General features: G+C 38.7%; 1 protein-coding gene across 1 annotated transcript; it reads left to right on the forward strand.

Annotated features, from left to right (window-relative positions):
• The first annotated feature begins 5,153 nt into the window (after nucleotides 1-5,153).
• On the forward strand, nucleotides 5,154-11,501 carry LOC117530431 (cytochrome c oxidase assembly protein COX11, mitochondrial). Its single transcript, XM_034193313.1, has 6 exons — nucleotides 5,154-5,230; nucleotides 5,523-5,612; nucleotides 6,836-7,085; nucleotides 7,458-7,613; nucleotides 10,162-10,287; nucleotides 10,736-11,501. The coding sequence occupies exons 2-6, from the start codon at nucleotides 5,530-5,532 to the stop codon at nucleotides 10,922-10,924; spliced, it is 804 nt and encodes a 267-aa protein (XP_034049204.1). The 5' UTR covers nucleotides 5,154-5,230; nucleotides 5,523-5,529; the 3' UTR covers nucleotides 10,925-11,501.
• Nucleotides 11,502-12,614: the final 1,113 nt, after the last annotated feature.

Here is a 12,614-nt window from a genome sequence, read left to right on the forward strand (position 1 = left end):
ATGATTAAATGCAGAGTGGTGCATACAGAGCAAAAAGAGAAAGAAACAGTGCATCATGGGAACCCCCCAGCAGTCTACGTCTATAGCAGCATAACTAAGGGATGGTCCAGCCCTAACTATAAGCTTTAGCAAAAAGGAAAGTTTAAGCCTAATCTTAAAAGTAGAGAGGGTGTCTGTCTCCCTGATCTGAATTGGGAGCTGGTTCCACAGGAGAGGAGCCTGAAAGCTGAAGGCTCTGCCTCCCATTCTACTCTTACAAACCCTAGGAACTACAAGTAAGCCTGCAGTCTGAGAGCGAAGCGCTCTATTTGGGGCGATATGGCACCACGAGGTCCCCAAGATAAGATGGGACCTGATTATTCAAACCTTATAAGTAAGAAGAAGAATTTTAAATTCTATTCTAGAATTAACAGGAAGCCAATGAAGAGAGGCCAATATGGGTGAGATATGCTCTCTCCTCTAGTCCCCGTCAGTACTCTAGCTGCAGCATTTTGAATTAACTGAAGGCTTTTTAGGGAACTTTTAGGACAACCTGATATAATGAATTACAATAGTCCAGCCTAGAGGAAATAAATGCATGAATTAGTTTTTCAGCATCACTCTGAGACAAGACCTTTCTGATTTTAGAGATATTGCGTAAATGCAAAAAAGCAGTCCTACATATTTGTTTAATATGCGCTTTGAATGACATATCCTGATCAAAAATGACTCCAAGATTTCTCACAGTATTACTAGAGGTCAGGGTAATGCCATCCAGAGTAAGGATCTGGTTAGGACACCATGTTTCTAAGATTTGTGGGGCCAAGTACAATAACTTCAGTTTTATCTGAGTTTAAAAGCAGGAAATTAGAGGTCATCCATGTCTTTATGTCTGTAAGACAATCCTGCAGTTTAGCTAATTGGTGTGTGTCCTCTGGCTTCATGGATAGATAAAGCTGGGTATCATCTGCGTAACAATGAAATTTAAGCAATGCCGTCTAATAATACTGCCTAAGGGAAGCATGTATAAAGTAAATAAATTGGTCCTAGCACAGAACCTTGTGGAACTCCATAATTAACTTTAGTCTGTGAAGAAGATTCCCCATTTACATGAACAAATTGTAATCTATTAGACAAATATGATTCAAACCACCGCAGCGCAGTGCCTTAATACCTATGGCATGCTCTAATCTCTGTAATAAAATTTTATGGTCAACAGTATCAAAAGCAGCACTGAGGTCTAACAGAACAAGCACAGAGATGAGTCCACTGTCCGAGGCCATAAGAAGATCATTTGTAACCTTCACTAATGCTGTTTCTGTACTATGATAATTCTAAAACCTGACTGAAACTCTTCAAATAGACCATTCCTCTGCAGATGATCAGTTAGCTGTTTTACAACTACCCTTTCAAGAATTTTTGAGAGAAAAGGAAGGTTGGAGATTGGCCTATATTAGCTAAGATAGCTGGGTCAAGTGATGGCTTTTTAAGTAATGGTTTAATTACTGCCACCTTAAAAGCCTGGTGGTACATAGCCAACTAACAAAGATAGATTGATCATATTTAAGATCGAAGCATTAAATAATGGTAGGGCTTCCTTGAGCAGCCTGGTAGGAATGGGGTCTAATAAACATGTTGATGGTTTGGATGAAGTAACTAATGAGAATAACTCAGACAGAACAATCGGAGAGAAAGAGTCTAACCAAATACCGCATCACTGAAAAGCAGCCAAAGATAACGATACGTCTTTGGGATGGTTATGAGTAATTTTTTCTCTAATAGTTAAAATTTTGTTAGCAAAGAAAGTCATGAAGTCATTACTAGTTAAAGTTAATGGAATACTCAGCTCAATAGAGCTCTGACTCTTTGTCAGCCTGGCTACAGTGCTGAAAAGAAACCTGGGTTGTTCTTATTTTCTTCAATTAGTGATGAGTAGAAAGATGTCCTAGCTTTACGGAGGGCTTTTTTATAGAGCAACAGACTCTTTTTCCAGGCTAAGTGAAGATCTTCTAAATTAGTGAGACGCCATTTCCTCTCCAACTTACGGGTTATCTGCTTTAAGCTACGAGTTTGTGAGTTATACCACGGAGTCAGACACTTCTGATTTAAAGCTCTCTTTTTCAGAGGAGCTACAGCATCCAAAGTTGTCTTCAATGAGGATGTAAAACTATTGACGAGATACTCTATCTCCCTTACAGAGTTTAGGTAGCTACTCTGCACTGTGTTGGTATATGGCATTAGAGAACATAAAGAAGGAATCATATCCTTAAACCTAGTTACAGCGCTTTCTGAAAGACTTCTAGTGTAATGAAACTTATTCCCCACTGCTGGGTAGTCCATCAGAGTAAATGTAAATGTTATTAAGAAATGATCAGACAGAAGGGAGTTTTCAGGGAATACTGTTAAGTCTTCTATTTCCATACCATAAGTCAGAACAAGATCTAAGATATGATTAAAGTGGTGGGTGGACTCATTTACTTTTTGAGCAAAGCCAATAGAGTCTAATAATAGATTAAATGCAGTGTTGAGGCTGTCATTCTCAGCATCTGTGTGGATGTTAAAATCGCCCACTATAATTATCTTATCTGAGCTAAGCACTAAGTCAGACAAAAGGTCTGAAAATTCACAGAGAAACTCACAGTAACGACCAGGTGGACGATAGATAATAACAAATAAAATATATATATATATATATATATATATATATATATATATATATATATATATATATATATATATATATATATATATATATATATATATAGCGAAATGAAGAATTTAAAAACATCCTTGCCAACTAATATAGATTGTGCAAATGGTCCTGACGAAATTATTCAATTATGGCGGAATCATTATTATGAATTGTTTAATTGTATTAAAAGTAATTCATTTGTGATGAACAGTATAGATAAACATGAGGAAGTGGTTATTTCTACACAAGAAATTAGTGATATTGTTATGAATTTGAGTAATAATAAGTCATGCGGTGTGGATAAAATATCAGCTGAGCATTTAAAATTTGCAAGAAGGAAATTGTTTTCCTTGTTGGCTATCTGTTTTTATTTTACCTAATTCTATACTCTCTGTATTCTTAGTGCCTATTGTTAAGGATAAGTGTGGTAAAATAAATAATAAAGATAACTATCGACCTATTGCTTTAGCCAGTACTGTATCCAAAGTCTTGGAAAGGGTTATACTTAATAGAATGGAGAAGTATTTGGTGACATCTGATAATCAATTTGGTTTTAAGTCAAAACTTGGCACTGATATGTGCATTTTTGCTCTTAAGGAGATTTTACACTTTTATAATCGGTGCAATACTACTATTTTTATGTGTTTTATTGATGCCTCAAAAGCGTTTGATCATGTATATCATGATAAATTGTTTTAGAAATTGTATAATAGAGGAGTTCCAAAGTATTTATTGAAAATTTTAGTGTATTGGTATGCTCACCAGTCTATGTATGTGAAATGGGGAAATTATGTATCTTCCCCCTTTCATGTGAGGAATGGGGTAAGACAAGGTAGTATTCTTTCACCTTGCCTTTTTAATGTGTATATGGATGATCTATCTAATCTGCTGAATCAGTGTAGGACGGGCTGTGGGGTTGGCCATACAACCATAAACCACCTAATGTACGCTGATGATCTTGTAATTTTCTCCCCGTGTAGTGCTGGGCTGCAGCAGTTGTTGAAGGTTTGCTCACAGTATGGTTTGGATTTTGACATTAAATATAATGCAAAAAAGAGCAACATCATGATTGTCAGAAGTAAGGAGGACTCGAAATCGTGTTTTCCTGCTTTCTTTCTGTCAGGCAGCATTCTCCAAGTGTGTGATGAAGTAAAATACTTGGGACATTACATAACTGCTGACCTGTCTGATGATAGAGATATGTACAGGCAGCGGTGTATTCAATATGCACAAGCAAATATGCTTGCTCGTAAGTTCTCTATGTGCTCTGTATCTGTTAAAATTTCACTCTTTAAAGCATATTGCACTTCAATGTACACTGCCCATTTGTGGCGGCATTTCAAACAAAGCAGTATGCACAAACTTCAGGTTGCATACAATGATGGCATGAGAATACTGCTTAAGGTGCCGAGATGGAGTAGTGCCAGTCAGATGTTTGTAAATGTTAGTGTTCCAACTTGTGCTGCTGTGCTCAGAAACTTCATGTACAGATGTATGTGCAGATTTACAGATTGTGTAAACAGTATCATTCATATCCTGACCAGAGGATATGTACAGAGCTCGGTCAGGTTTTCTTCTAGGCTGTGGAAACATTGGCGTATCAGTTTATATGACAGACAGACACCCTCTCTACTTTTAAGATTAGGCTTTAAACTTTCCTTTTTGCTAAAGCTTATAGTTAGGGCTGGATCAGGTGACCCTGAACCATCCCTTAGTTATGCTGCTATAGACTTAGACTGCTGGGGGGTTCCCATGATGCACTGTTTCTTTCTCTTTTTGCTCTGTATGCACCACTCTGCATTTAATCATTAGTGATTGATCTCTGTTCTCTTCCACAGCATGTCTTTTTCCTGGTTCTCTCCCTCAGCCCCAACCAGTCCCAGCAGAAGACTGCCCCTCCCTGAGCCTGGTTCTGCTGGAGGTTTCTTCCTGTTAAAAGGGAGTTTTTCCTTCCCACTGTAGCCAAGTGCTTGCTCACAGGGGGTCGTTTTGACCGTTGGGGTTTTACATAATTATTGTATGGCCTTGCCTTACAATATAAAGCGCCTTGGGGCAACTGTTTGTTGTGATTTGGCGCTATATAAAAAAATTGATTGATTGATATGGCCATGGATGAAATTGGTCTTTTTATTGTTGTTGTTTGTTTTATTTTTGTATGTTATTTTGTGTTACTATGGACCTTGTGTCTGAAATAAAGTTTGATGATGATGATGATATATATATATATATATATATATATATATATATATATATATATATATATATATATATATATATATATATATATATATATATATATATGTGTGTGTGTGTGTGTGTGTGTGTGTGTGTGTGTGTGTTTGTGTGTGTGTGTGTGTGTTATAACAGCTTATAAGAACAATTAATTTACAATAATTTAAATGACATTTGGGAACAGAGATTAAGTCAAAAGTTCAAAATTAAAAGAGCGGAACCTTCGTGGTTTCGTGTTCAGTCGGAGCACATTTTTAGTTACACGCGCGATCTGAAGGATTCTGGTAATGTTTCTTAGAGGTGAATTGTCGGGAAGCTAATTCGCAGGTAACGATTCTTCTTATAGGGCTTAAGTTCCTCAAATAAACTGTTTTAAGTGTATCGTCAACGTGGACAAACCTTTAGCCAGTGAGCTAAAGCTAGTTAGCGGTGACGGCACGATTCGAGTACTTCAGTGTTCGAAGCTTTAACACAGTGTTCAATCAGATGAGTACTGTATCATTCTATTACAAAAACACAGATAATGTTTGAGTGTAAGTGAAATAAATATAATCATTATAATCTGATTTTTGTAGTAAACTGATTGTAAGTTTAACTTTTGTGTTTTTAAACTGATCAGGCTTCAAATGTCTTCTTTGCTGCGCCCCCTCCTGGCTACGCACTGCGTCAGCCGCCACCAGTCATCCGTTCTGATGACGTCATATCTGTGGTAAGACTGTTATATATATATATATATATATATATATATGAGATATAATTTTTTCTGAACAACTCATAATGTCACTATTTGCTACAACACAAACATTTCAAATTTTGATTACAAAAGTCTATCTGTACATAGCTGTGTAGCTGTGCCAATTAGCCCATTGAATTATGATTATTATTTGCGTTTATTTCAGAGCCATTTGTTTAGGATTCAAGGATTCCAAAGAATTTTATTGTCATATGCACATAGGAACATGTTCCCTGCACAATGAATTGTGTCTACTGCATTTAACCCATCCTAATTGCCAGTTAGGAGCAGAGGTCGCCTTTAGGCACCCGGGGACCAGCTAAAGATGTACATCCCTGCCTAGGTCAACAGCAGGGCTGAGCAAACCATGACCGGCCTCATGACAACAGACGACACACACATAACACACAACACACATAAGCAGGCCCGGTACATGAACACATATAAAAAGCACACACAAGGTAAAACTAGGGAGAGAAAACCTTCATAGCTGCTGCATTAAACCACACAGCAGCAATGAAGTTTGTGGTGTTTGTGATAACTTGAAGCTGCGGCCTACTCCACAGTGTGAGATGCTGTGGTGTAAGTGGTAGGGCAATGAATTTCTGAGCTAAAGGCCCCGGATTTGAATCTCAATCGCGTTCGCCATTTTGTTTTCTTTCTATTTCAAGTATTAATTGTATATATGACAGTCATCATAACCTTCACGAGTAAGGTCTAACACTACTCACGCAAAACTTTAGCTGACTAAGCGTTTTCTGCAACGACTAATGCGAAAAGATGAGTTGACCAAGTGTGTTTAGTCCACTAAACAAGATTAGACTGCTTTATGAAACTGGGCCCTGGAGATTTCTCTCTGTGTAGGTCAAAGGACAATGTGGGATTAAAAAAATCACCCCAAAGTTCTTCACTTTGTCAGTGTGATGTATGACCCGCAAGTCTAGGTTGAGTGTTAGCTGGTCGAACCGGTGTCTATGTCTCGCTGGACCAGGGACCATCATTTCAAGTGTTAATCTTTTGCTCAGATGTTTTGTGCCAAATATACCTTCATATGTTGGAAACGATTTTGTAACTTTGAGCCTGATAAATATGAGACGGTTTTGAAACTGAATTGTGTTGCAGGTCTTTTTTTTTTTTTGTACTTCAAATCACTTTACATTCATTTTTTTTCTCCAAATCTTCCATCTTTTTATCTGCAGCTTGCGGGGCCTTCGATATGATACTTGCAGAACTCTGCACACTCGTGCCGAACACTTCTTGTTTCGGAGACTTTGCCTGCGCTTCAGTGCGCCAAGTCGTAGTGCTCAGAACCGAGCAAGGTGGAACCAGAAGTATGAGCAGAGTTGGCGAACGAGGAACAAGACGTTGTTGACGTATATTGCTGCAGGTGGAGTCGGGATGATTGGTCTGTCATACGCTGCTGTGCCGCTCTACAGGCTCTACTGCCAGGTAAGAAAATCTGGCGATTACAGGTCCAATTGACAAGTCGCCTCGTCATAAAATTTTTTCATTTCTTCTCAAACAAAAGCTCTGAACACAGGCAGGGATTATAATTATTATATTTATTTTGTGATTTATGAATCGATTTGAAAGCTAATTATTTAAACTAATTAATGAAAATAACCATCAGTTGTCTGTGTACAGTTACTTATTTAATATAACTGACAGTTGAACTGCTCTTTTTAGCTAAACAGTTTTTCCTTTCACACTGTGAATCCTTTTTCTGCTCCTATGGAACGACCAATAAAAAAATTGTCTTTAAAGTGGAAAGCGTTTTTTTTTTCTTTCCTTCGATTCTGAATGCATCTGTCCAACCGTTAGGCCACTGGATTCGGCGGCACGCCAGCTGCCGGCCACGGGGGAGATCGGGTGGAGACGATGACACCTGTGAGTGATCGCATCATCAAAGTCACCTTCAATGCCGACACGCACTCCAGCATGCAGTGGAACTTCAAGCCACAGCAAACGGAAATCTACGTATGTTAAAAAAAAAAAAAAAAAGCCCTGCCTGCTGTCCAGATTGTCCTTGAAATGATCTGTTAGTGAACAGTTTTAAATGTAGTTTACTTGATTTACTGTGAGTTGTTTAGAAAAGTTAATCTTTAGTGAACTGAAGATTATTACCTCCGCCAAGGAGGTTATGTTTTCGGTCGCGTCCGTTGGTTGGTTGGTTGGATTGTTAGCAGGATTACTCAAAAAATCCTCAATGGATTTCAATGAAATTTTTACCAGGGGTGTATCTTGGCCTAACTTAGAAGTCATAAAATTTTGGTAATGATCCAGATCCAGTATTTTTTTTTTTTATGATTCTTTATCATTGCAGGATAGGGCCAATTTCAACATTTTTGCATCTAACTTCATTAAGACAGGTCACAAAGGCTGAACAAAAATTAAGTTACGACACAACAATAATTTAGCATTTTCTTTCTCCTCATTGAAAAAACTTATTAGAAAAAAAAAATGTGTAGTTGATGCAGTTTCTCTTTATAAATATCTTTGCTGAAGATCGAAGGGTTTAACCCTCGGGCGGCTGATACCAAGCTTTACTAAATTATAAATAATCTTTTAATGATATAAGATAGACTTACCTTTTTTGTTGTTGTTGAAAAGTTTAACGCCGCAGACTTTCGAGCCACCGCCCACCATCTTTGTACTCCTCATAGAAGCTATGTGTTGACGTGAGCATTGTGACTTGGTTCGCCGTCACATGGTTTTCTAAAATCCAATCGTAGGGCAGATTCACCTCACGTGACACACCAAAGATTGTTTTTAGGAGTGATGTGTTACTAGTTTATTATAGCTTGCTGTGTGTTTTGAAAAAATTTGTGTGGAAAATTATTTTCCGCTTTACTTTGTCCTTTCTTATTTCTGATTGTAAACCTTTATTACACTTATAAAACACAACTATAGCATATATATTTTGAAAGTACAGATTGTCCTGAAAAAAGACACATAAAACTTGATTGTGGGATGCAGGGAGAGCTGTTAACAGCAATAATAAAACATTTATGCCAGGCGTGTGAACTGTACAAAAAATGCCCTCGGACCCCAGAGGGTTAGCCACTGAATCTGAAACATGCGTGAAACGACGTGGAAGAAGTCTCTTTGCCAAAGGGTATTCCATGTGACGTCAGTGACCCTATGGCCTTGGCGGAGGTTTGCGCTCTCCGAGTGCTTCTAGTTTCTATAATTGTTTTTGTCCTCCCTGATAAACCTTAACACTACAAAACCAGTTAATGTTGCACTGCGTGGGAATAAATTGAAATGTTACATTTTTTTTTCTTCATAAGTTTAAACATTGATTATAAAATAGTTGGTATCAGATGGTGACAGACAAGGCTCAGAATTGGTCCTGAAACAGTAGCTACATTTTGGTGAGCATATTGTGTATGACGTTGATTCAAATAATCTGATACATGTTTGTGCATATTGTTAAATAAAATCAGTTTAGCTGTTTGGACCTGCATAAAAAGCAGTTCCTGATGCTCTATCCGCTTTCATTTCGGTAATGGTCCCGGGTATCATAGCCGACCTGATAGTAGTTGTTCGGTTTTTGCTGCTCAATCTGCAACAGGAGAGACTCCTTGAACAACAGGTCAGCGGAATCGCAGTCTCTCTTTAGTTCTACCCGAGACAGGATTCATGTGGATGAGCCTCCAAGACAGCGTTCAGAGGATCATCTACATTACAGATGATGTCCCCATTCTGTTTGTTTCTAGCCATCAAAATGGACAGATTTTGAGCAGTAGTGTCTTTATTGGAAAATCTCTGAGGACATTGAAGTGTCTAAAATCCTTGGGACCTTTTCCTTTCTAACCGATTACTGAAGGATTGCACAATCACTGTTGTTCTGACTGAAGTTCTGATCAGATTCAGCCATTTCATTCTGATTAATGGATTATTAGGTTCCATATAAACTGACTTTAAACTGATGGAATCTTCAAATAAACTAGTTTTAAATTTGTCATGGATAAATTTTGATGTTGTTTATGGTAATACTGGACTAAGCCTTGATCTGACTTGATCTCCATCATGTTTAATGTCTGCAAGCTTTTCCACTGAAACCACAAATAAGAACTATATACATTGTCAGTACTAACTTCAGTTCTGGTTTGACACTGGCTTCAATGGAAACTGCACATTGTAATCCTGTTTCCTTTTATTTTTTTGAAGCGTTCAGTTCTCTTGTGCACTACCACATTTCCCTGACTCTCTTCCTTCCAGCTCATGCTGTACCTCCTCATCCAATCAGATTGCAGTATGAACTTCAACGTTTATTGTATTCTTGGGGTGGAAATGGTTCTGTTGACAACAAACAAACACACTGTGACAGTTGGCACCACTCTGTAATATTAACTACGAGACATGAAGGGATGGAACCAATTGGTGATCAGAAGCCCTGCCCTAGGGTCTGGTACTACATTTTAGAGATAAGAAACTGTAGCAGGAACTGAACCTTTGGCCAATGGAAAAACACAACTTCTAGTTTGGAAGGACTTTGGCACCTGATTTTTTTTGTGTGCAGGTTGTTCCAGGAGAAACAGCGCTTGCCTTCTACAGAGCCAAGAACCCCACAGATAAACCCATCATCGGTATCTCCACCTACAACGTGGTGCCTTATGAAGCAGGGCAATACTTCAACAAGATCCAGGTTAGACCAGGAACCATCATGCATCAACACTTATCATAAAACAAGATTAGAATATGACATGATGCATTAAACCAGATGAAAACCAGTTTAAAGTGAGTTTGCTCTGACTGGATTTAAACTCTTTTGACTTGTTCATCTTTACCATGCTCCGAAGGCCTAATGCGGATAAATTGGTTTCAGACTGTGTTTCCGAAAGCCTAGTCTGGATAGGTTTGTTTTAAACAGGATCTCTGATGGCTTAATGTGGATGGGTTGGTTTTAAACTGAATCTCTGAAGGCCCAGTGTGGAAGGATTGGTTTTAAACTGGATTTTAATTAATTGGACAAACTAGTTTATGCATTGTTTTTTACTGGCAGCTGAAGTCTGTTCCTGATAGAAATCAATTTTGTGCAGGCGCAGTGTCTGACTGCAGTGGATGAAATATGTGTTCTGTTTGCATCTCCACAGTGTTTCTGCTTCGAGGAGCAGAGGCTGAACCCTCACGAGGAGGTGGACATGCCAGTCTTCTTCTACATCGACCCAGAGTTTGATGAGGACCCACGGATGGCCCGGGTCAACACCATCACCCTGTCGTACACTTTCTTTGAGGCCAAGGAGGGTCAGACCCTGAACCTGCCGGGTTACACCCGCAAGTAACCCGGACAGAGGGCGGAGTCAGTCACAGACAGAACTCTGCGTGAATTTTAACACCAGACTGAAATGAGTCTGTTGCCTGTTTCTGGAAGGTTTTCGTGAACCACCTGGTTAATGAAACGGGACAACCTGTGGATTTATATTTTTGAATCATGGTAAGTTATGACTGAAATGAAAACCAGTCAGAATTGATCTCTGAATGTTTTCCGTCGCTCTGTGATTGGACTGCAGGGGCCAGCCTCAGATCACAGAAGAGACTGGATTTAGAAGTGGATCTGGATCTGGAACATTTGGAACACTGGCTCCCATGTTATTTACAGTTTAGTGAAAAAGCGCCCCCTACTGTCAGACACTGTCAAGCTGTTTTTCCAACTGCAGAATTGATGTAGAATTTCTAAAAACATGAAATCTGTGTAGCATCAGAAAAGATGATGAATTATTGCAGTTCATATTTGCTTGATAGACTGAAGTCAATCAGCCTGAATGTGGTGTTTGAAGATGCAGCAGACAAAAATAAAATAGTGATGAATGAGTGATGTTAAATCCAGCTTCAGTTTGAACCTTTCACATTTATATTTCAATGTTTTGACATTTCTAATAACTATATTAAATATGAGTTCAGAATGTCTGTGATCCTTTATTTTTTAAGATGTTTTGCGTGTTCATGTACTACCTGCTTTTGGACATCAGGGGGCAGCAAAGATCTAACTGTAAGCCAGAGACTCAGTTCCACTGGAGGAGTATTTGTGTTCAGGTTTTACAGAAAGGGAGTAAGTTTGAGAATAAAATAGAGAAGTACTGTGTTCTACTTTACTTGTGAGTTAGAGTAAAAGTAGATTTGGCTTAATTTAGTTTGAAATTTCCTTTCAAAGTTGGACATTTCGTTGGAGGCGCCATGGATTAGTTGGGCCAGCCCGATGATTGCTCACTGACAGGAAGTGGCATGTTGTCTATTGTGTTAGCTTTCATGATACCTTTAGAGTTCCAAAAGATGATGTAGTGGATCTAAAGATTTTACACAAAGTTGAAAGTCCTCACCACCTTTTTGGAAACATTTGATGGACTCCGAGGCACATTTCATCATGAAACAGTTATTCAGTTTGTGCACTGAGAGGGAGTTTGAGGTTCCCTGATGTCTCGTAAGGTCTTTTGGCTTCTCTAGAGCTGCATGTTGTTTTGCCACAAGTTTTTTTTTTTTTTTCCTGATGCAACTCCACATTACATGGGCGGAGTTAGTCTGGAAATGAGCACGATAACTGCTTGTCCACCACATCACCCTAATTATAATATTCTGTAATTATGGGTGTTTTCCAGGAGTTATGGGTTACATGAAAGGATAACGTTGAGACATGGTCACAATTTAGGCGTTTTTTTTTTTTTTTTTAACATCCGCTGATCTTTGTAGGAGAATGAAGGTCCAAGTCTTTAGGGTCCTGGTGCTTCCTGTCTTACTGAACGGTTGTCAGATTTGGACTCTAACCAGTGAATGATTGGGTCCTGACACCACTAATCTTGTCAGGGAATATCAGCTACGAGATTTTGTCTCTGTGGTGAGTTACCCTGGACATAATCCATCACGCTGGTGCCTCAGTGTTGACCCCAGTGACAGGAGAAGGTCAAAGGCGCTCACACATCTTGGCTGCACAGATACTAGATTGTTACTTTGGAGAGGTGGGGAGTGCTGGTACAGATT

This window comes from Thalassophryne amazonica, chromosome 18 (assembly GCF_902500255.1).
Source record: "Thalassophryne amazonica chromosome 18, fThaAma1.1, whole genome shotgun sequence".
Classification (NCBI taxonomy): domain Eukaryota; kingdom Metazoa; phylum Chordata; class Actinopteri; order Batrachoidiformes; family Batrachoididae; genus Thalassophryne; species Thalassophryne amazonica.